The 25,906-nt window shown below is 43.9% G+C and overlaps 1 protein-coding gene across 1 annotated transcript; it reads left to right on the plus strand.

Moving 5' to 3' along the window:
- Positions 1-500: 500 nt before the first annotated feature.
- On the plus strand, positions 501-25,899 carry FBXL20 (F-box and leucine-rich repeat protein 20). Its single transcript, XM_009326908.1, has 14 exons — positions 501-562; positions 7,890-7,944; positions 10,329-10,403; positions 12,842-12,936; positions 13,402-13,470; positions 13,660-13,755; positions 15,075-15,201; positions 17,210-17,284; positions 18,968-19,098; positions 20,546-20,606; positions 21,147-21,191; positions 22,583-22,639; positions 23,702-23,914; positions 24,825-25,899. The coding sequence occupies exons 1-14, from the start codon at positions 501-503 to the stop codon at positions 24,930-24,932; spliced, it is 1,269 nt and encodes a 422-aa protein (XP_009325183.1). The 3' UTR covers positions 24,933-25,899.
- The last annotated feature ends 7 nt before the right edge of the window (positions 25,900-25,906 follow it).

Consider the following 25,906-nt stretch of genomic DNA (forward strand, 5'->3'; position numbering starts at 1 on the left):
GGGCTGCTTGATCGTTCTTGTCACAGCCCTTCCCTCCAACCCGTTTGCCATATGCTTGTTCTGATGCGTAGTTACCCTTTACGGTTTCAAAGTGCCTGTGCTTTGGTGTACCTTCACAGAACTGACGCAGATGGAAGCCCCTCGTAATGCTGTAGGTGATACCTTCCCATAGTCAGTGCCAGCCCACGAGTACCCCCTAATTATCATTTACTTTAATAGATAAATTAAAAATCTCGGTTTACATTTAATCCATCAATCCACAAAGCATTCTTGGACCATTTTTTTAAACTGTATTGGGTGTAATAACACTCTCTCCAACTAGGGTCCAATCCAGGAGTTTGAAAGCTTGAGAACAAAGTTTATCTTTTGAGAATTTATTGGGCCAGATGTCTCTCTTGAAATGGCCTCGTTAACCAGCAGCTTCTTCCCTAGAGTAAAGTAGGTTTTGTTTCCTTAATGAAAATATATGGCTAAAATGTTTAAATTGTTTTTGTTTACAGATGTTCTCAAACAATGATGAAGCTGTGATCAACAAAAAACTTCCAAAAGAGCTGCTGCTTCGGTAAGCCTTCTTTCAGTCTGTAAGCTTGGAGACTGTGTTGTGTATTGTTATTTGCAGCCAGTAGCTGATTTTGCTGGTATGCTCATAAATCATGAGCTTGGATTGGGTCACTTACAAAGCCATAGGCAAACAGAAGCAGATCAAAGGTCTGCATCAGCAGCAGTTTATGCTAAATATTATTAGGTTTTGGTTTTTAAAATGTTTAACTTACTGGTTGCCTATTTTGTAGATGGAAGAAATATAGGACTAAACAAGTCCTTAATGAAATGGTAAGTATAGGCTAATGTGTAGAACAGGATTCTGCCTCTTTAAAGTGTTCCATTTTAAAAAATAAAGTTAGTTCCTCTGCTGCAGTTATGCTCGAGCAGACTTTGTCCTGTTCCTCGTCAATAGGAGAGATGTTCAACACCTGGCAGCATGGTCCCGTTGCCAAAGATCAAACAGATCAGGCTTTGTGGATCTCGGTAGACAACTCTGCCCTCTCCCTGTGCTGCCCTTCCACAGGCACACGCACACGGGTACCCTTTTAAGTTTGCCTTCCCCAGCGCAGGAGAAGTGCGGCGATGTGTGTGTTGATTGTACCTCAGTCATCACAGTTCGGCATCTTGAAGTAAAGTCGTGTTTATCAGTGCTTTAAGCTGAGATGCTAGGCTGTAAACGGTGAAGGCAATTGCAGGTGGCAGCTTGAATTATTAACACGAACAAAATTCTTACACTGCAAGAAACTGTGTAGTACTGTCAACACTTAATGGCAATAAAAAGTCTGGGGAGAGGAGCTCTGACACAGGAAACTGCTTCTAGCTCACTTGTGAAATAAAATTAATAGAAGAAAAAGTCTGACTCTTTTCTCTTGCCTGCACTGCCTCCTCTGTTTGCTGTAATGGTATCTCCAATCCGATCAGTTTCTTTTATTCCAGTATTATTCATCCAAAAGCAAGTTGTATGGCTTCTAAAGCTTTACACCTTGCTAATAATGCAGGTATTTGGTTTTTGAGCCTGGTATACAAGCAAATGATTGTCCGTGCCATACAGAGATTGCTGGGTAAAAATCAGCATCAGGCAGCTGGGAGAGACAAGCAACCTGTGGGAGGAGCGGGATGGAGTAACAAACGATAGGATGCCCTAGCCCAGATGAGTTTGCAGAGTTTTTTGCAGGTGACAGCAGTTGTCTTCACCCAGCACTTGCCCTGAGCTATTGGTGTTGCAGCAAAAGGGGAATTTGAAGAGTGAGAAAAATGTCTCTCTGGATTTTCTGAGAGGGGATTCTTTTTCTGATGGGAGCAAGTAGGTACTGGTACTGCAGATGCAACAAAACCAGGATTTGCCCTTGTGGTAAGGTGACAAGGGGCAGGTAGGCTGGGGACAGGTTGTGAAGAGCACTGACATGAGGCAAGGAGTTTGTGCGGCACAGGGAAAGCAGGGAATCTGGTAGGGAGGAAAAGTTGGGGGGGTGGGGATTTAATTGAGATTTCCCCTGAAGGCCATGCCAAGAGGGCTCCCAAGGAGCAGGACCTTGATTAGAGCATGGGTGAGCTTTCTGGTAGATCGGTCAAAGTGGAATGATCCTGAGTGGGACCAATAAGCACATCTTGGGCTGTAGGAGGTAGCTGGTGTGGAGGAACGTTACTAGACAATTGGAGGAGGATTTGTGGTAAGTAGGAGGGAAGGTCCTGCACCAAGCAGGGAATTTCGTCGGTACAAGCCACGGTGTGGCTGAGCTCTCAGCAGTACGCATGCTTCTGCCCTGTGGAAACGTGTTTGTCTTTTGTGTCTTGGTATCACTAATCATCCTAACCTGCTGCAGAACAGAGCAAGCGTTCAGGATTGTGTGGAACCTAGAAGAAATCAGGAGACGAAGTTTATAAATGTTAAAGTTCATAAGTAATGTTTTTGAGAGTTGGAATTCACTGTTTAGCATACTGTGAAAATTAATTAGTGTGGATTGACAGTGCAGCCTTTGAAAGAGAAACTTGGATGCATTTATCTGCAGGAATCTCCTGTAAATGAGTGTCACTGTCCACAAGACAAAGACTTATGTGTTTAAGCAGTGCTACTGTGTAATGTCTTGTTCTCTGGTTTGTTCATTCTGCAGATGGCATTGATGTCTCGTGTGGTTGCAAAGTGGAAAGCTGTACTTGACCAAAATAAAGAGTAGGAGGGTATAAAAGGGGTGAACAGCAGCCTTTGTCACATCCCAAGATACAGAAATGTGCAACTCCAGTAACGCTTTTGTCTGGAGGATGCGGCGGTAGAGGTGTAAAGCGCTCTGGAGGGCTGTCCTCAGAAATTTCTCCTTTAAACGTGTCCGTGCTTCAGCTGCCGTGTCGTGTTCCGCCTTACCACGATGCCGGTGGCAGTGATGTTTGTCCTCCGCTTCCCGGAGAGCAGCACTCTAAACAAAACTGTCCTGCAGCACGTGGGTAGAGAGATCACCTGATGGGTCAAAAATCCTTGTCCTGATACTGCCGTACCTGCTTCAGCTTTGTCTCCTGCCAGCTGAGTTTCTAGGAGCTTCCACCTTTATACGCAAATATACCTTTACACAGTTAAAAATGAGCCAAACCAGCAAAAAGTGGAGTTCTGTTCCCCGCCCTCGTTCCTTTGCTGCTCCCAGCTCCTCTTTGGGCAGCATCTGGCTCGGTCACTCTGAACGGTGAATTCGTGGTCCACGTCGGCTCTGGCTGTGGTCGTTTCCCCAGAAGGGGCATGGTGTCCCTGTTTCCCTGCGCTGGCATTAGCGATGCCCTGTTGAAAAGGTACATTCATTCCTTGAGGGCTGCCTGCCAGTCGCTTTTTCTTGTCCGCAAGCCAAACCCCAAGCCTGGCTTTTCTGTGGCAGTGGTGGTCTCTGCTGGTTTCCTGAAGAAGGTTTACTCTCAGCGTGACGTGGGGCTGCTAAACAGCTTATGCTTGGCAGGGTGAAGGGGACTAGGCTGCGGGAGTTCGTCTTTTCCTTGTTGGTTCATGGGCAGGTCAAGCAGTTTCCAATTCTCTCCTGGCGTAAGCGGCTTTTGCTCCATGCCACCTCCTGCTGCCTGCTAGCCCATTTTCAGCACACCCAGTCACCGGCACTGGCTTTGCCATCTGACCTTCAAGCCCCGTGTTGATTTATTCCTCGGGAGCTTGAGTTCTGCTTGGGACAAGGAAGCGACAGAGCACGTGGGGTACCGGTGAGTTGGCAGCAAAGTTGTCGTTTCTCTCCTCCTGGCCAGCCCATCAGCATGAGATGAGTACGGAGCGAAATTTAACTTGAATTGTGGGTCACTGACATAAACTGGTGTTGATAATTTTAGAAGGCTAAAGGTCTAAGCTAGCTCACCTCAAAGCCCGCAGCATCCAGGGATTTCATTAGAGTTTTGACCCTAATCTAATTAGAGTGGCAGTGGGAAAGTGAGGAGTCCTAGAAAACCCTGAGTGGATTAAGAGGTTGAAACCTGAAAAATGCTCTAACTGCAGTGTGTTTTAGCTAAATTGGCTGGTGGTGGACTGTTCAGGCAAAGCCCTAAACATAGCGAGTTACTTTGCAGGGGAATAATTTAATCTGCTGCAATACCAGACTTGTTTTAATTCCTGTTTGGAATACATGGTTTGCCTTCACCTGTGATTGCTGTTTGATGATAGTTATTGGTGTGGATTATTCTCTTTACTGTCAACTCTGAAGAGTAAAAAGACCAATGTAAGAGTACAGCAGTCAGCTGTGAGCAAAACAGAAATCCTGTGTCTTGGGTGTAAAAATAAACATCCCAGCTATGTGCCTTTTGATCGATTAAGGCAGAATCAGGAAAGCCATTATTCAAGTAGTACTGTTCAGCCTGCTGCTACTTATTCTTTCGCCACTTACTACTGAAGTACTACTTTCTTTCGCCACACAAACTGAATCTGACCAGAGCAGGAGGTATTTTCAAAGGAGTTGGTGCTTTGGAACAATTCCAGGAGGAATTGTTCCTCTATTACTGAGAGTCAGAGTCTGGAACTGACTAGCTAAGTTGCATCCAGATTTCCTGTCAGCCCAGTATGTTTCCTCATTGTCAAGTCCAGTTTTAATTGAGCCATAGGGTACTAGCAAGAATGCATATTATTTCAAGTGAACATATAGATTACCTTTGCTTTATTTTATACTGTGCAGATTGCTGAAAAGAGACCCAGCATTTATGACCCGTGCTGTACTCCTGTTGGAAGACAACGTCTGCTCAATCATTGCTTAGCCTCGTGGGCAGCTTGTTTGTGGGTTTTGGGTTGTTTTTTTTTTAAATGTTCCCCAGCAGCTCCTTGGAGAAGAAAAAGCCTGTCCTCAGGGCTGCATTGGAAAACTTAGCTTGGTCACTGTGCCTGCAAGATTGTAACCGTGCTCCTGCTGTTCTCTCCGGTTCGTGTGAAGGGTTGCACTTGGAGCCAATTCTGAAATGACCGAACTGCCCAACACAGTAGTGGCTGCTGCTGAAAAAGTAATTTTTGCAGTCTGATTCTGCTGAGTCATTGGCTAATATTTTTGAAGAAATGCAAGAGCAGTTCAGAAAACGCTGGAAAATGCTCTTAAGCTTTTCAGAGCCAAAGTCCCTGAGTTAGACAACAAGGGAACTCCTGGCCAAGCTCAGCAACGTTAACCTCAGAGGTGAGAGGGGCAAGTGTTTTGCTGTGTTGACAACCCTTCTACTGTGTGGGCAGACTGGGAAGGGAGGAGCAGGAGCAGGAAGTAGAAAAGAATTTGGCCAAGACCTAATAGCCCTGATAGAGGGGTGAGATGGTTATTAATAGCCTGGGATTTCCATGGAGAAAGCAACTTTAATGAAAATCCAGAAAGCTTGCGTAGTTATTGACCTAACCGCTGTTCCCATGGAGTTTGATATTTTTTTGCTCCTGTGATGGGAATCTAGGCTGAAAGTAAGAATTTTCCCTAGCTTCTATCATTTCCCCAGGCTTTCCTTGTATTGTTGTACATTGACATTGTGCTAAATAAATCCTCAGTGCTCACATACGTGCGTGAATAAATGACATTGAATTCAAGGGAAGGACTTGTCTGTAAGCAGTTGAAAGTGAGCCTGGAGCTGCTTCTGAAATCCAGAAGTGGGCTCCCAAAACAGTGTTACGGTAAAGTGCGTATTAGCTCCTTTCCAGACCTCTTAACTGCGTATATCTCAGCATGTCACTGTAAATTTTGTCTCATGATGAGATGCATAAGGAGCAGATGAGAAGTATCTTGAACCAAACTCCTTGAATCTGTGAGTGTCTTTGGGCAGTGTAGAAACACAGGAGAGCACGTGGCTGTTTATTCTGCTATATCCTGACTTAACTGAATGTTTGACTGTTAAGCTACGTGATACCTGTAAGCATCTGTGTTTTGATAAATAATCTGCATTCATCCTTTATCCGTAACATCCTTTTCTCTTCTTCCACCAACACTGATGTTTCTAAAGTGCTTTTGATATACCTGCTAGTGAAGAAAGCTTGGTCATGCAAGGGTTGTATCATATCATCTCAGCCTTGCTTGTGTCCTCTCCTAAAATTTGAAAATCCAGGATTTGCCACTTGTATATAACAATATATAAATACATGAGCGTCTGCGAAGGTGTGCGGCACACTTGAAGGTGCGTACAAAACGTGGTGTCAGTAGCAAAAGCCTGGGTATAACCCCTCATCGTTGATCTCTAGGACAAAGTGCAGTTTATCTGTGATGCACATGATGTTTGTTCCTTGTTCTCGGCACCTCTTCCCCCAGCTTTATCAGTATCGGTGCTACTCATTCAAATGTATTCTTTGTACCTACCTGGGGAGACGAATACATCATACGGCTTTCTTGGTTTTTATATTAGAGTTTCAGTAGCACGTTAGTACAGGGTGTTTAAGTTTATAAGTAGCACAAAAAGAACACGCTGCCAGCAACCTCTTCTCACTTCTGAGCCTCTTCCAGCACAGGCAGGTCTGCTGAGAATACAGGAGAGCTTACGTACGCCCCTCTCCAAGCCCACGGTCTTGTAGGGAGATGACTCAAGTGTTGCAGGTATCCAAACAGTTGCTAATTTGGGCATACGCCGTTCTCTTGAGAAAGTCTGGAGAGTTTTGGAGCAGTGGAGTTTTGTTTGTTCTCAGAACTTCTCCTGGACAACCATACTTCATCTGACAAGAGTATTTTATAAAATAGTGTATAGCACCGGAATAAAATTGCTTGCCCCATGCCTTTAACGCTTGCAACTGATAACATTTGCCTTCTCTTTCTGGTGGTCCTCAAGTTTAAAATATTAAAGTGTATGTGCAAGTGTTTTCTTGTAGTCAAACACTTGTATTATCTTTGCAAAAACATTTCATCCTACACTTTTATAACTGCTGTCAAAGAGAATGAGACCTTACTATCTTTCTGCTGCCCACTTGACTTTCTCTGTTTTGTGGCGTATGATTGTTTGAATAACTATAAACCATAGAACAACCATATTGATAAATTTGTACTGATTTGGGAGCTTTAAATGGGCTTGGTACTTCCTGCAGTCACGGACAGGGGTGTATATGCCTGAGATAAAAGCATGGATGTCTTAGCCCAGTATGGCATTGCAAAGTATTACTGTCTAACTCCTTTATCCCAGTAAACAGGACAGCAACACCAGGGTGTTGGCCAGAACACTTGGGTGTGCCCTGGCAGAGGAGCGACATACCACAGAGGAGAGACCGCATCGGCTTAATCCTAAATGCGTCTCTCCTAGACGCTGTCCTGACACAGTCGAACAAATCATCTCGCTGTGCAAGTTGCTTTGCGGTGTTGCAGAGCAAAATGCTCCTCCTGCCTCTGTGTTAATAACACTTCATATTTAGCAGAGCTGTGTGAAAAAGAAGAAATAATCCGTGCGCTGAAATCAGGCTGTCGTGTTGCTTTGATCTATTAACCGTTAATTATTACACCGTCCGCTTTTGGAGAGCTGTTGCTGAAGATGTTGTTTTTGTTGAACAGCGGTGCCGGGCAGAGCGATGCTCCTGTGTCGAGCAGGAGCCAAAACAGCCCAACGTGACTGTTTGTTCTGCCATATCCTGACTTAACTGAGCGTTTGACTGTTAAGCTACACAATATCTGTAAGTGTCTGTTTAGATAAATAATCGTTCAGTTTACTGTCAGTAAATACTACAAGGTGTGAGATTAATATTTCACAGTGGCTCAGTAGCTGTGTTTTGCTTTCATTTGTTAACTGCTAGGTCTGCGCTTCTTTTCACAGTTCTGCTTTCAACTGAATTACAAAGAAGTTTTGCTGTCTCCAGTCCTTTTTTTTTTTTTCCCCTTTGTTTTCCACGTTCTCTTTGTTTTAAATGTAGATAACCAATAAGGTAACTTTTATTTCTGTTACAGAATTTTCTCTTTCCTGGATGTGGTCACTCTGTGTCGTTGTGCTCAAGTTTCCCGGGTAAGAACCTTCCTCCTTGCTGGTGGATTTTAACAGTTGATTGGATTTGGGTGACAGTCCTCTCGCTCCAGCCTTCCCTAGCCTGTCAAACCGGGAGGATTTGTACCAGGGAGCTTTGTGCAACTCAACTATTGTTATTTAGTGTCCTGTATTAACGCCGCAATACCAGAAACTTCTGATGGCACCAGTGAAGGGGGACTCAAAGCTTGCATACCATTTTGCCCCGTGTCCCAGGCCCTGAGCAGGTTAAAGGGGAGGTGGCTGACTTTTTGCCCAAGAACTCTCCAGTCAGCCTGGGTTTGTACAGGAGGCCTGCGCTGATGAAAATACCAAAGCTGGATGAGTCTAAAATGGCATCGTGTGGTTTTTAGTGGGGATATAGAAATTTTGATTCGCAAAGATGCTGCACAGTCAGTGAAAGCTTGCTTTCCTGCTTGGATGTAAGCATGGAAGACAAAAATGAGTGTCTGTTTTATTTAGGGATGTTTTTTTCCTTCAGTAGCTCATAGTTTTGTGGGCTTCAGCTAATGAAATCCATCTTGGATTATTTGCTTGGGAAAATTCCTCCAACTACAGGTCCAGTTATCTAGAGCTACCAGATCTGTTCAGATAGTTTATCCTGCCAGTATCTAATAAGACACACAGAGGAAGCATTACTGCAGCAAGAGTGGACAGTCGGTTACACGGAAAGGTGTTTCTAGTGGTGTGTTCACCGTACTGGCAGAGCCGGTGCTGAGGGACACCTGTACAAAACTGATCAATCTTGGGTTCAAACTTGAACTATAACTTGTTTCATTATTTGGAGTACATGAGAATAAAAAAACCCCTTATGTTTAAACATTTTTACTTGCATTAAAAAATACCCTGTGTGATGTCTAGGCATTACAGTTATCATCCCATGTTCTCTGAATAATGTAGGTCTTCTAGTGAAAGATCTTCCAGCCGAAATTCACCGCTCCAGCAGAACAATATTGACCAAAATGGGCTGTCAGATACTTGCCAGTGTCAAGACGTACTCCCATTTTTGTCGCTTGCTCCTGTTTACGCAGTCCACGGGGCATCAGAGAACGTATTAGTCATTATGTGACACAGCATGTGTTGTAAAGGACTAAAATATCTGCGCAGAGCTACAGAAAGGCTGTATGTAATGTTGCCTACATTAGACATTAAAATATGCTGTGTTATAACTTGCATCCACTGATGCATTTCTTTTCCACTGGAGCTATTACTTTTATCATGGCGGTAACTAGACCTTAAAACAAATGTCAGCAATGAGATTTAAAATGCAGAAAATCAATTAATGCTTACAGTTCTGTCGGCTGTTCTAAGTCTATACGTGGCTTGCGCAAGAACTAGTATATTGTGAAGGAGCTGTAGCTTAGTGCATGTAATAGATGTAGTATAAAAACATGCCTATAGACATGCACTCTTTCATAATGATGGACTCATGGTTATTATGAGATCTAGTTGTTTACTTTGATTATGTAATTAAAGCTTCAAGTACAGTACTGTGTTGACAACCTTTTTGATTCATTAAGGACAGAATTACTAACTTTCAGTTCCTGGTTCTCATTTGTAGCATGAACCACACCAGGTTGGTTTGTTTCTTTAAAAAAACCAAAACAAACACTTGAGTCAGAGGTAGTAAACACTGTCACTCCGGCAGTGGTGCATAGTTCTCAGGTAAGAGCTGGATGCTTTATCTGGACAGCTTACAAAGCCTTGAATTTCTCCATCTGTGGGACGCGGCACCCCATGCACCAAGCTGTGGAACTGCCTTGAACATCTCTTTCTGCTGGAGGCAAGAGAGAAGGTGTGCGAGATGACAGCCTCACCCACCGCTTACGGGATCTCGCCGCATAGTCCCCTGTCCCAGCGCCACAGAGTCCTCCATGCCCTCAGACTAGCTTCACTTCTCTTGTCAGCGTAGATGCCTGGTGTAGGGTCTCCTCTGGGACTCGCCCATGTCCTGGTGTCCTTCATCTTCATGTTGGTCCTGCTAGCATCCTTTAAAGGCGTTGGTTTAGCTGGTGATGCTGCAGAGGGGATTAGATTCCAGCCAGGACTGTGAAGATGCCCACGCTCCAGCACTGCCTCCTGTCCCGGGCTCAGCATCTACGCCTCCCCTGGGAGCAGAAGCGGCTGGGGCACCGCGGGCTTGCCTGTTTTGGGGACTTGCGAAGAGTGTGCCGTGTAGGTGAGGGGACTCTTGTCCGAGCAAGCGATTCTGGTAACTGCACGGTTTTCCTTGTTGGCTGTAATTACTTGTTGCTTTTACATCTGAGACAGAATGTTGTTTCTAAAAGGAGCAAACTGTAACTAGGTCCCCACTGACGGGTTTTTTCATATTAACAACACATTTACATTTTTTCCCCCGATTAAAGGCATGGAATGTTCTGGCCCTGGATGGCAGTAACTGGCAGCGAATTGACCTGTTTGATTTCCAGAGGGATATTGAGGTATAATTAAGTGACATACAAACCCATTTTTCTTGTTAAAATGTAATTACAGCCTAGACTGGATTAATAACTCCCAGCGTAACCCTTTTTACCTTCCCTGGAGATAGAAATCATTAATTTCAGTTCTTCTTAGCTTCAGGGAGTCTTTTAAAGTCTTGGCAATCCATTCAGCTTTTGAAAATGGACAGAATTATATATCTGTATCAAGACTTACCGGCAGTAACAGAAGGAAAGTATTTTTGTGTGTGTTCTGAAAACAAAAATAAGTAGAATAGGTACATTCTTGTGGAAAACTACTGCTTCTGTATAGCAGAATTTAGGCTACTTTTCCTTTCGCTCAAAGAAATGTTAACATAGTGCTGACTTAGACCGTTAAGACTGAATGTCTTTTGAAACATGGCCTGCAATATGTCTATCCTTTCCCGTCTATCTTTAATATCGAAAATTGAAATGTAAGTGAAGGTGGTTCAGGGGGACGAGGTCAAAATTGTTCCTAAAAGATGCAGCTTTGGAAATGCTTCATTGTAGCTGTCCTAAATCTGTTAGACGTGGACTACGCAGCACTGATAGGAATGGATGCTGTTGTCATGCTGTTCTTAAAATTAAAATTGCATTAATCAGGAAAAGGGAAGAGAAGAAAAACCTGAAGTTTCTTATCAGAATGTTATATCCTCTTTAAAACATGTTGGAGGAGGGAGATAGGGAGTGTATCATTTTAACTCGTTATAGACAGAGGCATAAACCAGATGATGACTGAAGATTCACACCTTGTGGGAACTGGTGGGAAACACACACATTATTTGTGGAGGAAAGAGTTAAAATAATCACTTTCTGCCAGCCGGGTATCTAAGCAGCTGAGACGCACGGATAAAGGAACAGGCCTGTGATACTGTGACTTCTGCATGCTTGCAGGGGTCTGAGTGGCCTGAGGCTTCTTGAAGGAAGTAAATGGTGTGATTTTTGTTCTTGATAATAAATACTTTATCTCTTAACATGCCTTGAAAGTTCTGGACCCATATAATTATTTACTTTCCTGGAGGTAGAGCAAAGTTATCGGTGGTGCCTGGTTTGTGGAGGTAGCAGGGAACGTGGACGGAGCTGCTCAGCCTTGCTGCTGTCGTTGGTCTGTGTAGGAGGGAGAGAGGCAGGAGTGCTGTGAATACAAACTAGGCTTTTCTCATTCTTGAGTGGTTTTTGCATGGTTTTAATGTCTCTTTGTTCTCTAACACCATTCTGTACATCAAACGCATATTCTTGCATAAGCACAGACTTCCCCTTTTAAAACAAAATGCTTGAATATGTTGTACCTGACCTAAAAGTACCCGCTAGACTTCCTGGTGTCCTGAATGTTGTTTGCTTTCAAGGATCGTAAATCTATCGGTTGATGAAAATTCTCTATATAAACGTGTTTGAATCCTCTAATTCAAGCATATGAATTCATAGGCTTGCTAGAGGAATTGCAAAAACACACGGACTTGTTTCAGGTTTTCCAGCCCTTCTGCACGGATGTGCAGGTCGAGCTTCAGCCAGGGCAGCGCTTCAGCAGTACGCTGCGGCCGTAGAGCTGCTCCCGTAGCCCCTGAAAGCGAGTGGCCAGATGTCACCAGAAGCCCGTGCAGAGATCTAGTTAAGCTGGTGTCCCTGTTTTCACTGTGGTATTACGTTGTACCGAGCCTGATGCTTGATATTTTTTTGGACTGGAAAAAGATTATAGAAGAGTATCTTCATCGTCATAGAGGTCTTAAATGCCAACTAGTACTTGAAGAACCGAGTGATGTTCCTGTTCTGTGATGAGCAACCGCGTAGACTGAAGTAGAGCGGAAAGTTTGGCATTTCTGGACACTGATAGAAATATTCTCTCAACGGTTTTTGCACTTCATTCACAGTGAGAGATAGCTGGGTAAATGCTAGCTTGTAGCGGGGTCTTTGGAGGCTTCCACTGATTACAAATTTGAAATTAAAAAAGCATTTTTCTAGATTTTTCTTGAACACAAATGTTTGAATCCCTTTTTCTGTGAGAATAAAACTCGTGGGCTGGTTCTGCCTCATCTCTATTTTGAATAGAAACTTAACTATATCCATTTATAGTACATTGACTGTACTTATTTGTAAATCTTACCGCCCACGTTGTAGCAATGGCATGGCTTCTTTCATCTTTCTCGGGTAGTCTGTATCGATGTCCGGGAGCTCTGAACTGGAGGAAATTCCTCAGTCATTAGCCTGAGCAGCTTTAGGTAATTGTTCCTTGTCTCTCCATCTTCAGAAGCTGAATAATTCTCCCTGTCCCTGCCTTAGATTATTATCATGGCATTTTTGTTTTCTTAGCGCTGTTTTACCGAGAATAACAAACTGTTGTTAATCTGCAAAGTTTTGAATTCAACTTTTTGAATGATCAGGTGACTTCTGGATTTTAATGTAATTCTTTCTGTCTCCGACAGGGCCGAGTAGTTGAGAATATTTCTAAAAGATGCGGGGGTTTCTTGCGGAAGTTAAGCCTGCGTGGCTGTCTAGGAGTGGGAGACAATGCGTTAAGGTAGTGGTATGGCTTCTTTCTGCTCTTAACTGTGATGTAAAGGATGATTCGGTTTCTACAACCACAGAAGTTTGGAATAATTTATGAACACTTTGGAACGGAGATCTTTAGCCTGTGTGCCTAACTTAAAACATCAAGAGCGGTGACATATAAGCCTTTTTAATTTATAATTTTTTGACTTCACACAGTAGCCATTTTTCTCAATTCTCATTAGAACAATGCCAGCTGCTGCTCCAGGCTAAGTAGTCATTGGCACTGAATTACAAGCTTTTGCCTTTAGGCTGGGAAATCCCAAGGCAAGATATGGGGCAACATAAATTATTTATTTTATTTTATTTACTTATTTATTTTGCTTGAGACAACTTTGTAAAATTGAATCTGATGTGTTAGGGTTAAAACAAATGCTGTAAAACATCTGGATATCCATTGCCTGAAAAATACTGTTTTCCCTTTTCTTTATTAAAGGACATTTGCACAGAACTGCAGAAATATTGAAGTATTGAACCTGAATGGCTGTACCAAGATCACAGATGCGTGAGTAACGTTCTTATCTGTTTGCCCTGTCATCCCCTTTTCTGCATGTACCATGTTAAATTCTCAGTTTCCTTTTTAAGGGAAGGCCAGGCTTGTGCCTGCAGTAGATAATATAACGCATGTCATCTGAAATGTATATGGCTTTGAATAAATCTATGGCATGAGTGTGTCTTCTGTGCTCTCTTTCAGAACGTGTACCAGCCTCAGTAAGTTCTGCTCTAAACTCAGGCACCTTGATTTGGCTTCCTGCACTTCCATAACCAACCTCTCTCTGAAAGCACTGAGGTAGGAGTCAACAACACTGACTTTTGCCCCTTGATTCCAGATAGCGTGACCCACCATTGCCCCGTGTGTCTCGTGTGCCTTGGAGGAGACTGACACAGGCTGAGGTGTAACTGTGATTAGAATTCGGGCATTCCCCAGCAGAGCTCAACATTCACACGTTGTGCCTCCTGGTTTGCCGAGACAGAGGAGGAGGAGGATTCAGTAAAAGCTGCCCTCGACCTTGTTTGTGTCGGTCCTGATAGTTATTAGCAGTAGAAGAAGAATTATATTCTATTGGAGTCTCGGAGGAGGGATTTTGGGGGAGACAAAAGTCTTAGTCTGCCTTTTTAAAGTGCTCGTTTACTAACAGTCAACTTCTTCACTGTAAGTGCACCATTGCGTACTTAGCAATTGTTTACATAGCTAGAAGGTGAACACCAGCATGTGACTATTTGTCTTTTTAAACTGCTTAGGAGACATATAACTGCTTAAATCTGCTAAATGGAATTGCCAAGTAATCTAGAAAAGGAAGGGACAGACAGACATTGGTGGGAAGATATTGGGACAGAGAAAAGGAGGTAAAAATAACACTAAAGGTAACAATAGAGGCCAAGCTATTAAAAAAAAAAAAAAATCCAAGTGGTATACCAGTAGAATAAAAGAAAATACAGAAAAGCTGTATCACGGGGGAAAAAAAACTGGAGGATGAATCTAGGCACCAGAAGAAAACACAGATTTGAAAGAACAAATGAATGATTCAATTATTTTTGTAGCTACATTAAAATACTTTGAGCCTGGTTTTTCCTTCCCTTGAGGGTCTTCATCCTTGTCTCTCATTTCACATGGTCAGATTTGTGCTGCAGCATCTTAAATACATGACAGCATGTATATCTCTTCCTAATTACAAATTACACTTGAGTGTTACTGCGACTGGCAGCTATTTGCAAATGCAAAGTTACACCTGGAAAGTTAGAAGCAGCATGGCAGAAATCGACCCTATTTCTGGTTTTTGTTGAGGGTGGTATGGTTGTATTCAGATCCAGAAAGCCCATAGTGTCTGTCCTCGTGTAGGAGCTGGGAGGTGTCCAAAATGGGATAAATCGGTGGTCTCTTACCCTGCTAACACCCTGCTTTAGAGCTCCTGATACTGCCTCTGGAGAGCTCTTCGCATCTGGAGATGATGTTTGACAAAAGTGTTGCCTGTAGGTGTGGGGGTGCGGGTGTACATCTGTGCTCACGTGGGTTCCAGAAATGGGGATTTCCTAGTTTCTGCCTTGAAGCAGGATTTCTTTCCAAAACAAAACCCAAGTTCCCACGCGCTTTTCCTTTCACCCCCGAAGTGAGGGATGCCCACTGCTGGAACAGCTGAATATCTCCTGGTGCGACCAAGTGACTAAGGATGGCATCCAGGCTCTGGTGAGAGGCTGTGGTGGACTCAAAGCCCTGTTTCTGAAAGGCTGCACGCAGGTACGGCTCTATGGAGAGTGCTCAAATTGAATAATAACAGCTGGCGTATTTCTGCTGTAACTGGAAGTGTGGAGATGAAGTATTGTGGGTTTTTCTATTTCCAGAAATGTTACATTACTGAAATTACTCACAATCTGTCTGTTGGAGATTAACTGCTTTTATTGAAATTCTTTAATAGCTTTGAGCTCAGCATGAATAGTGGGACAGCGAACTAATTGCGTATCTAGCTGTAGAATCAATCTTCTTTTTTCCCCATCGGGAACACATTGAGCAAACTTTTATAAAGAGGAGATAACTGTTATTCATAGCTAGACCCATCCATTTCTGAAGGCTCAGAAAATTTTAGAAAGCATGACAGTACTTTCATCTGCGCTGGTGATTGAATTTCCTCTACGTGTCGTTTGGATCTTCTAGTTAGTCAAAGAGAATCACTGTGTATGTGACTCCTTGAAGAGACATCTCTGCAGCCAGTCAGGAGCATAGTACTATTCCCTCAAGTATATCGTATAGCTCTTGAGCTACAACAGTGCATTTTGAAGGGGCTGCAGAGACTGTGATGCTTGTACTTCGGAATATATAAATGCTGCGCTAACTCTTACAGCTGAAAGGGGGGGGGGTTGCCCCCATGTTATACTTTTTGTTATTTAGACTAACTTCCTTTAATCTTTCTTTACTGTCTTACCCAGTGAATCATTGAAAAGTTTAATATGTTAAATACTTCCCTGTATTACAACTTTACTAAGGACTTATATCAATTATGAACTGGGGCGTGGGGAACATCAACCTTGAGCGTTACTCTTTTAATGAGCAAGAGCTCCTCGCAAAGCTATTTCACAAAGAATGTGGGGCCTAATTCTTATTTTTGTACTTAAGTGGGCTGGGGTCTTTTTAATGTGGACAGATAGGCTAGAAAGGAGCAAACGTGTATCTCAAATCTTGTCCTTGAAAAAGGAGAGTAAAACTGACCCTGCAGGAGTTGAAACCTGTGACCCAGAGACTCCCGAGAGTTTAGGAGCCTCAAGGTAGATCTGGAAAATGATCTCTGATCTGTTAGGCCCTTGTACCCGAGCACTGACAGTGCTTATTTGTTTTGGATTTGTGGGTTTTTTTTTTTCCTTGAGGGTAGGGATTCCTTAAGTATGAGTCAATAAGTGCCATTTTTGTCTGCTGTGTATAGATAAACAGCTATATGTTTTTATTTTGCAAAAAGCATATTTCTCCTGTGCACGCACACAGAAAGTCCTGAAAGGTTGTTACGATAAGCAAAGCAATAATACGCTGGCTGTGTGCACAAAGCAGTGATATCCTTGTGTGCACAAGCAAGCCCAGCTGTAAGGGCTATAGTCAGTAGCTTTTCTAAATTTATACTACTGTTGGATTTTTAATACGTGAGGTGGGTATACATGGCTGTAAAAATGACTTGATTAAGGGTAGAACAATCTCAGCCTATTTTGAGAATTCAGGTCATAGAAACAGCTTGAGTTTCTAGTAGTTTATGGAGTCGTGAGTAATATTGATGGCAATACATCCTTGTTATCAATTACTTGCCATCTGTTCTTATACATTTAAGAATAGCAGGCTTTTTTATCATCAGAAAGCAACCTGGATATGTTTGTGCTCCTCACATTGAAATAAGACTTTTGTTTGAGTTCCAGTATTGCAATATAAAACCAGTGTTACTTACAGGCCCTCACTAGTGAAGCGTTTCCTTAATTCCTGTAAATAGTTTCTGATTTCACTACTTGCTTTGTTAATTACGCATGTTTGATCAGATCAGCTTTTCTTTAAATCAGTAACTCAGTGTTGTGGGTCTTTGAACTCTGTTCCTGAGATGTTAAAAACAAAAAAAGGGCATGCAGTTATTGCTGTGTATTTTGAGATTGCAGTGCGTTGCCCTCCTCCCCCGTAGGTATCCAAGCCACAGATGCTTTATTGTTCTTAAAGCTTTATTTTGAAGATTGCTTCAAGTATTAACAGGTTGCTTCAGTCTCTGAATTTTTCTTTCCAGCTTGAGGATGAAGCCCTGAAATACATTGGTGCACATTGTCCCGAACTGGTGACTTTAAACCTTCAAACATGCTTAGTAAGTACAGCTTCCTATGATTTCCCAACTCAGCCATCGCTGTGCATTTAGAGACCATCCCTAAGCAGAACCATGCAGAATGTACTCCATCCCAGAAACGTCATCATCTGTGCAGACAGGGCAATTGTAAATTTGCAAGACTCTTAAAAATAGTTGATGAAAACCAGCTTTTTGGTAACGTCCAGTAATGTTGGATAAGCCCCCGAAACAGTGTTAGAGCATTCAGTTTGTCAGAATTGTTTGCCTCTCTGCCCTGCCCACGGGGCTTCTAAACTCATTTGCACGACTAGCTGGAAAAATTCTTTCCATCGGGCTGGAGTGTTTGTGTGGTGATCTAGCCAGGCGGTTCCCCCGGTCTCTTCATAAAATTGAACCAAGAAGTGCAGTTTCCCTGCACAGAAGGGCTCTAAATCAGTTATTCTGCAGCGCCAAAAATGTATATTTATGCCAAAAAAAGAAATTAGAATGCGCTCTTTGTACATACCATCATGCAGTTAGTCTGACGCAGTGAGTAACTGGGCAGTCTCTTCCTTTTCCACGGAAGTGGGCAAGGACTTTGGGGGCTGCAGGGCTGTCCTTTCCCACTCCTGTTTAAGGAGCAGCTTTACCAGTTACTAGACTGGCTAGAGACTGGTGCCCATCCATCTGAGACTGGGCTCTTGCAGAGGAGGGGCTGGACTGTTAGCGAGTTCCAGACCTGCGTCTGGGCTCTAGGGAAGGGGCAGGAAGGGGAGAGGCAAACAGGCCGAAGGGAGAAGAAAATCAGTAAGGTTCTTGATCGCCTTAACTGAAAATACCAAGTTCTACTCAGTTTCTTCAACAGGCTTGCTGTTTGCTATTTTAAAAGAAGCAGTGCCAGTCCCTAGGTTGGTGCTTTTCTGTGGGAACTGAGTCTGGCTGCCTCTGAAAATCCAGAACCTAAGAATTCAGTGAGGTTTAACCTGGTCCTCCGGCATGCACGGCCTCTGCCACCTATTGTCCCTTTTTTCCCCTCATCCCACTGCCTGTGTTGCTCTGGATCCCGTGCAGCTCCTTGGCACAGCCACACTGAGTCCCGGCCCCATGTGCTCACACGGGGAAACATCTGGAGCAGATTCGTGCACTGTTGCCATCCCAGACTTGTGAGCAGAGCACGCGGGGCTGGACGGACCCTGCGTGTCTGGGGACGCAGCGGGTCGATGGAGCTGCCGCGCCACGGGGTGAATTTAACATGATCTGGGCTGTAAGCCTGTCTCTCGCAGTTCAGGTTTTGGTCCCAAACCACTGAAGTGGTATTTTTAAAAGGCTGTTTGTGAAAACAACCTGCTGCTTATTTTGTGGGTAGCTCTGACTGTTAGGTGCTTTCTTGTCTTGAGTTTCAGCCAAGAAGGTCTTTACAAGCAAGGGTTGCAAAGGAAGGCAGGAGACCGAGTCTAGGCCTTCCCCCATCGCTCACGTGGCCCAAGCTCAGAAACATTTCCATGCATGTGGAATCACTTTCTGAATGTTTACAAGTCACTTCAACGTGGCTTATCCTGTTTCAGCTGCTCCAGTGAAATATTTGAATGCATTTTTGGGTTGAAAGCAGCATAACTTGGCCTCAGTTAAGTGCCTGGTTGGAAGTCTGAGAAGGAAAATATGCAGTGCCTTGCACCTCCACCTACGTTGTTATGGCTTGTGATGTTGTTATTGTTTTTCTTGTAGCAAATAACAGATGATGGTCTCATTACAATATGCAGAGGATGCCACAAGTTACAATCCTTGTGTGCTTCAGGCTGCTCTAACATTACAGATGCCATCCTGAATGCCCTGGGACAGAACTGCCCGAGGCTTAGGTAAGTTTTCACTGCAGTTACCCGAGCTCCAGTGACCCGCTGCATGTTGAGCAAAGGATCTTGGTGACGTGGTCGTGTAATATTTGAGGCATTTTAGACTCTGAAGGTCTTTCTGAAAGTGCACTTTTTATCACTGAGCTTTTTCCAGGCGTTTGCGGTGGGATGATCGTAGTTTTACCCAAACTTCTGGTTTCTAAACTTGCGCGAGTAAAACAGTGGTAAAAGAGCTCCGTGCCGTGGTGGTGTGCGCTGCCAATGGGCTCGCTTAGCAGCGGTCTCCTTTTACACCATTGTGTATCTACTTTTGTTCTTTTATGAAAAACAGTTGAGGTTAGGTTATTTTTGTATCGAGAACTGAAAACACATTTAAACAACATTGTTTCCTCTTGGCATGTGACATTAACAGGGTTTTCATTATGATTTTGTAGCAGATGGAATTTGTGCTTTCACTCTGCTTGACAGAGTGGGCTTCCAGTGACATCTCTGCAGGTGCTTGCTTTTTTTAATTTTTTTTAAGACTTTTTTTTTAACTAGGACAGGCTTCTTCAGGAAGACTTCACTATAATTCAGAAAATGTCTTTTCTTTCTGCACCTGGCCAGTTTTATTATCTGACATCTGTAACAGCTGAGTGGCCTGTTTTAAATGGCATAATATACATGTCTTCTGGGGAGGGGGGGAAGCCGCAACTGTTTTCTGTGATAAGCTCATTTAAAGGATTGTGGGTACGAAGTGCAGCATACAAATGTATGGAAACCAGTTTTGAAAGAGGAAGGTAAAACATGATTTCGGTTCCAAATGGTTTCTGTGTTTATGTTCCGCTGCAGCTCTACAGCATTAAGCTGCATACGGTAAAATGCGTAACGCACTTCAGGCAAGTTGGCTTTCTGTTCTATAAAGGTAGCTAAATATGTTAACATTGTGAAGCAAACCTCTGTAGAGCTGCGGTAGCTGTCTGCCAGAAAGTTTATCTGTTGTCACAGAAGCAAGCAGTTCGCCTCTGAGAAGACTTCAGACTCTTCTGTCGCGGCATTAAATATTTATTCTTTCATGCCCATCTGCCAGGTTGTCGTGTATTACACCCTTTTTCACGATGAGATCTGTGTTTTGGGTGGAAACCAGAAGAGATCACTTGGGGAGGTTGTGGATTGTCCAGCAATGGAGGTTTTTAAGAGCACCTTAGTCCAACATTTGTCGGATTAGACCTCCCTGCCTCGTAGCAGGGTACGGACTGGATGACCCTTGGAGTTCTCTTTTAGCCTGACTTCTTTTCTTCTTTCCCTGTGACCTACACTCAGGTATAGAGGGTGGATGCTCTGTGCAAATTATCCTCTCAGAGAGCACAGCCTAAACCGGGTCAAACTTTTCTGGGTTGCTGGAAGCTTTTAATGAAACACTCTGAAAAGCAAAATGACTCCACCATGGTTATTATAAATTCTTTCTGTGCAGAATATTAGAAGTTGCAAGGTGTTCTCAACTAACAGATGTGGGCTTTACCACTCTAGCTAGGGTAAGTGCTCGTTTCCACTTTTTCATCAAGTAGCTTTGCTGTCTTTTCGTGATAGATATGAACAAACAGTAGCTTTCTCTTGAATGTAGATTTTTGTAATGCTTTCAATCTCGACGTTGGAGTGGCAGCTAAGTTACAAAAATTAGGTTGTCTGTAATCTTTGGCATTGTCCTGACCCACACATCTAGAAGGATGTGCATCCAAACTACGTGAAATGTTAAATACTCGAGAGTTATACACTTTACTGTTTGGTTTTTTTCTAGATTAATCTGTGTTCTATACAACTGACCCTAAATTTAACCTCCTCTACTTTCTATGAATAAAAAAACTCGGTGCCTTTAAACGAGTGAAATTGCTAGATTTCCTTTACTATGTTTGGTGGTGTTTGTAAAGAAGCAGCGAACTTTCCTTTCTGTTGTGATGTTTCACGGAGGAAAAACCTTAATTTTTAAAAAGGACTGTTTTCATTGTAGTTGTGTTTATATTTGCTGCCTGAACTTTGCACTTAGCTCGTGTGTTCGATCTTTTGTTTGTTCCTAGAACTGCCATGAGCTTGAAAAAATGGACCTGGAAGAGTGCGTCCAGGTAGGAGGTGCCACCTCTGGCTGTTACTTTTTTTTTTAGCACAGTCACAGCTGTGTGGAAAGATCGTGAAAAAGTGGATTGTCAATAAACCAGAACTTGATTTAGAATCCTGAGCAAGGAGATCGGATATATTTGGATAAGAAAATACTGCTTTTGTAGTTTGATCCTTTGTTCATATTTCATAGTAACGAACGCTACTGTAAATAATAAAAGAAATCTTTAATAATAATAGATATGTCCTGAAGGTCACGTCATAGATGTGTGAATTGTGACCCTTGGCACAAGATAAAGTCCCAGGGTAAGATCTCTGCGCATAAGGCGAGGTTTGTGCTGCACATATTGCTAGAAATAATGGAAGTTACCTGTTTTGAAGAAAACATAGCCCGGTTGTTTGAACAGCAATGATTTTATAGAGGACGTGGCAACAACTTGAAATAAAACTGGCGTGCCCATGCTACCATTAGCCTTCCTCAAAGGCAGTGGGATGTAACGTAATGAGTCTGTTATTGCTGCGTCTGCAGCTGTCTTCACTAGTTTTAAGGAGGTCTCTCGTAGGTGACTATACGCTGTTCTGTAGGGTATGTGCCGTAAGCTGATAACCATCTCAAGGTAGCATTTACAGGGGAAAACAGCTGAATTTACTCAAGATCCCATGAAAAATCTCGAACCCGAAGGCTAGATTTGAAATTGATTCAGATAAAGACAGCGGAGATAATAGGATTTTGCTTCCTGCCATGAGAACAGCGTGACCCCAGTATTCTGTGCTTCCTGATGTTTACAGGGCAGAAATTCAGGAGATCACAAGAGGAAATTACAATAGTCCAGACAGGAAGTGATTTAAAGTTAACCCAAAAAAGGAAGAAGAAAAATCAGGCTGTGTCCTTGGACTGACTGCATTGAACAAAGACAGCCCAGCGAGTTCCCTTCCGAATGCTTTTAGATTAGAAAGCCAGTGTGTTGAGTCTCTTTCTTCCTGAAGAATAAAGAGGAACAACTCAGCAATCCACCAAGGTGTTGGCAGGGGATTTGAACACCTCTTGTACTTTCAGAGACAAACATTTAGGAGACATTGGGGTGTTGAAGAGGTCTGCTCACTTGCTTCTCTTAAGTGTGAGCTTATTTCGTGAGAGCTACTTAAGGAAGTTAAAAAAAAACAATACCTACGTCTTAGTGGTCCTTTAAGGACATCAGTTGATTTCTATGAGGGAGCGGAAGAATCTGTACATCTGAAACTTGGTCACGCAGGAGATGAGTTCCTGAGGGGCTGAGGAGAGTGACTGTGGGGAACACTGTCATGGATAAGGCAAAAGTTTGCAGTTTTTCTTTCATGGGGGGGGAAAAGTCCTTGTGCAAAGCACCCAGCATGAAAGGGCTTTTTCTTTTTTTTCCAGATAACAGACAGTACGCTAATCCAGCTTTCCATACACTGTCCACGGCTTCAGGTTCTGGTGAGTATTATAAGTGAGACTTTCAGCATTTTCTTTCTATAAACAAAGGGATCTTAAGCACTGCCCGTGGGGATTTGTCTCTTTGACTTCATAGACATGTTGCGAAGGCTTGGAAGAATTCAGCTAGAAACTTGACCCTGAAGAATCTATTGTCCCTCCCCTACCGCTAGCATTAATCGTGCGCCAGGCACCCACAGCTGCCTGAAAATGAATTCTAGGACACTGGATTCTCCTGGTACCAGCCTCTGGCTGTCCTCAGCAAGCCTAGCAGAATCTGTCTACAAACTGGGCTGTCAGTCCATCTGTAGGAGAGGAGACTGCAGCCCTTCTCACCCGTAGTGTGGAGCTGGGCAACTGAGACCTGGAAAGCTTGTTGGCTCTGGAAAGCAATGTTCCTCTTGGTCTAAATTTCTGGGAATTTAGTCGCGGTCTCCTCTGCATCCCTGCGTGTACTGCTCCGTTGTCATCATTGGAGAACCTGTCCTGGGAGGTGGGGGGGATGCAGTCAGTGGGTTCCCCTGTGCAGCCATTCCTTCTGCACGCTGTGCCCCTCACCAAAGCAACAGGCTAATGCTATCTCCTAGCTCGAGCCCCGCTTCCTCCTCAAGAACTTTTAAGATGCAGCCCCCCAAAAAAATGTACCAAGTAGGTGATGACGTATTTCTGCTAGTTCTTAGACCCAGTGACAGGGTCCCTTCCATGATTTTACGAAGATGGTTTCTTCGATAGCAGAGATAAATATTCCATTTCTGAGCTGTCCTGTCTCCTGGCCCTGTGGGTCTCGCCCTTCAGCAGCAGCCTTTCCCACTGCACTTCAGCTATGAGTCTTCCCCCCCACGTTAGCCATTGGAGGCCCATGGAGCCCGGTGCCTGGAGTCTGAAACTCAGCAGTGGCTCCAGTGCAAGGAGAGACTATAGACCTCCAAAACACCAGCGTGGCAAACCAGTCCAAACTTAGGAAATGCGGGCCGTCTTCTCACTCGTCCCAGGGTGCCCCCCGGCAGGGTGTTGGCTTCTGCCTGCCTATGGCAGAGGCTGCTAACTTGCTCTGTTTGGATGCAGAGTTTGTCCCACTGTGAGCTGATCACGGATGATGGGATTCGTCACTTGGGAAACGGCGCCTGCGCGCACGACCGCTTGGAGGTGATCGAGCTGGACAACTGCCCTTTGATCACGGATGCCTCCCTGGAGCACCTGAAAAGCTGCCACAGCTTGGAGAGGATAGAACTGTACGACTGTCAGCAAATCACGCGGGCAGGGATCAAGAGACTCAGGGTAAAAAAAAAAAAAATAATAATTAAAACACCGCTAAGGCTGTGACTTGAACGCTTTATCTGGTGGGGAGGAGGGAGGGCTGAGGTTTCGGATTCCTCGTGATCTGGTGCTCATTCTCAAAAGTATTGTGAGAACCATAATCTATGGAATTGATAGCTGTCCTGCACTCAGAAGTTTGGATGGGGATGAACGCTAGCTGGCAGGGAAGAGATATAATTGCTGCGTCCACTGAGTAGCAGCAGAAAGGAACAGAGGGGACCCAGCGTGCGAGTGCTCATTTTACAGGCACTCGTACGTGACAGTGCTCTGCTAAACGGGGGGCCAAGAGGTAGTGCCACAGCAAATGTGTCGAGTGGCACCTCCTCTCGACTACTTCATATGCTCGGCGTAGGCTGTAGTGCACTTCCCATGTAAATAACTCAAGCTAATCCTGTCATAGAGTCGGTCTGCTGTAGGGAAGGTTGCGTGTCCTTGTGAGTGGGACAGAGCCAGGGCCGCTCTGTCACTAGCTGCCGCTCAGCTAAGGCACTCTGTGTCCCAGCGATTCCCTCCCGAGTCTGTTTCTCCATCTGTAAAAGAGGAGTGCCGATAACAACATTTTATTTGCAAAGAGAACACGGATCTGCACAGTTAGACGTTGTTCTGTTCCCCACAGCTACCACAGGATTAATGGGGAGGAAAGAGCATCATTTTTTCTTATTCCCTCTGTTTTCTGGTAACAGAAAGAACTTGCTAATCCGCAGTCTGTGGGGAAATCACGCTGGTGAACTGAAAGAGTTCGACTCCAGTTCTTATGTGTGTGTGTTAGTTTGTAGTCTGAAGGCAAGTAAGCCAGGCTGCTTTCAACTTCTCTTTGACTCTTGCCCTGCCACTGCCCCTGTCACTTTACACGCTGTGTTTGTCTTTTCAGACCCATTTACCCAATATTAAAGTCCATGCCTACTTCGCGCCTGTGACTCCACCTCCTTCGGTCGGGGGCAGCAGACAGCGCTTCTGCAGATGTTGCATCATCCTATGACACTGGAAGTGGTCATCCTCGCAAACTGAGTATTTAATTACACTTGTAGAATTACGGTGGACACCAGTATCTTCAAGGAAAGCGATGCCAGTGTCATTTGCAAGGGCCAGTGAGCAGGGCTGTGGTGCCAGGCCCCTGTAGCCACCCATACACATACATATACACACCCCACCTGTTCCAGCAAACCGATGAACTCTGCAGCATGGGAGCTGGAGCTGCGTTGGCGTTTTCTGTAGGTGGATTGGTATAATTCTGAACCATTCCTACTGGGCATGCTCAGATGAAATCATTGCGGTAAGGAGGGGAGGTTTTTGCGAACCCAGAATGACTGTTGCTGCTGTTGAGGTTGGAATAGTAACTGAAATCCTTTGAAATGGGGAGAGGGGAGAGGAAAGGAACATGCTTTAACCCTGCCTCCGTTGTCCAGAAGGGGGGGGGGAACCAAACCTGAAAATCCCAAGAAGCTTTGTGTCCATTTTTCAGTGAGGGAATGAAACAGCAGCTGTTGTGAGACATGATTTACTTGTGCTTCTCTACTTCCCGTTCCCTGCTGACCACCCTGAGCATGCTCACATTGAAGGTTCATCTGTTTCTTCTGTGTTCTGTAGCATCGAGCTCAGAGGCTTCCTAGATTGTTGTGGTATAGCTTGAAATCTGTAACGTCCGGCTCGGTTTTTTACCCTCCCTACATCCTGCTTTTTTTTTTTTACAGATTTCTAATTCAGTAATTTTTTTGAGATTTACCAAACAAAAGTTATGAATCAGTAATTTAAATATAAAACAAGTACTTTTTACCATTAGAAGCCTGAGCCCGTAATGACCTGTACGGAAGATTTTTGAAAGGCAAGTGAGCTGCACCACGGGCTAGGCTCTGGTAGGCTTCTTGGCCTGTTTTTATCAACGATTGGGTGTCTGAATTTGGTTTGCATTTCAGGTTTTATCCCAGTGACCAGAATATAACTCTTGGTATAGGG

Source organism: Pygoscelis adeliae, unplaced genomic scaffold (assembly GCF_000699105.1).
Source record: "Pygoscelis adeliae isolate BGI_AS28 unplaced genomic scaffold, ASM69910v1 Scaffold641, whole genome shotgun sequence".
Taxonomy (NCBI): Eukaryota; Metazoa; Chordata; class Aves; order Sphenisciformes; family Spheniscidae; genus Pygoscelis; species Pygoscelis adeliae.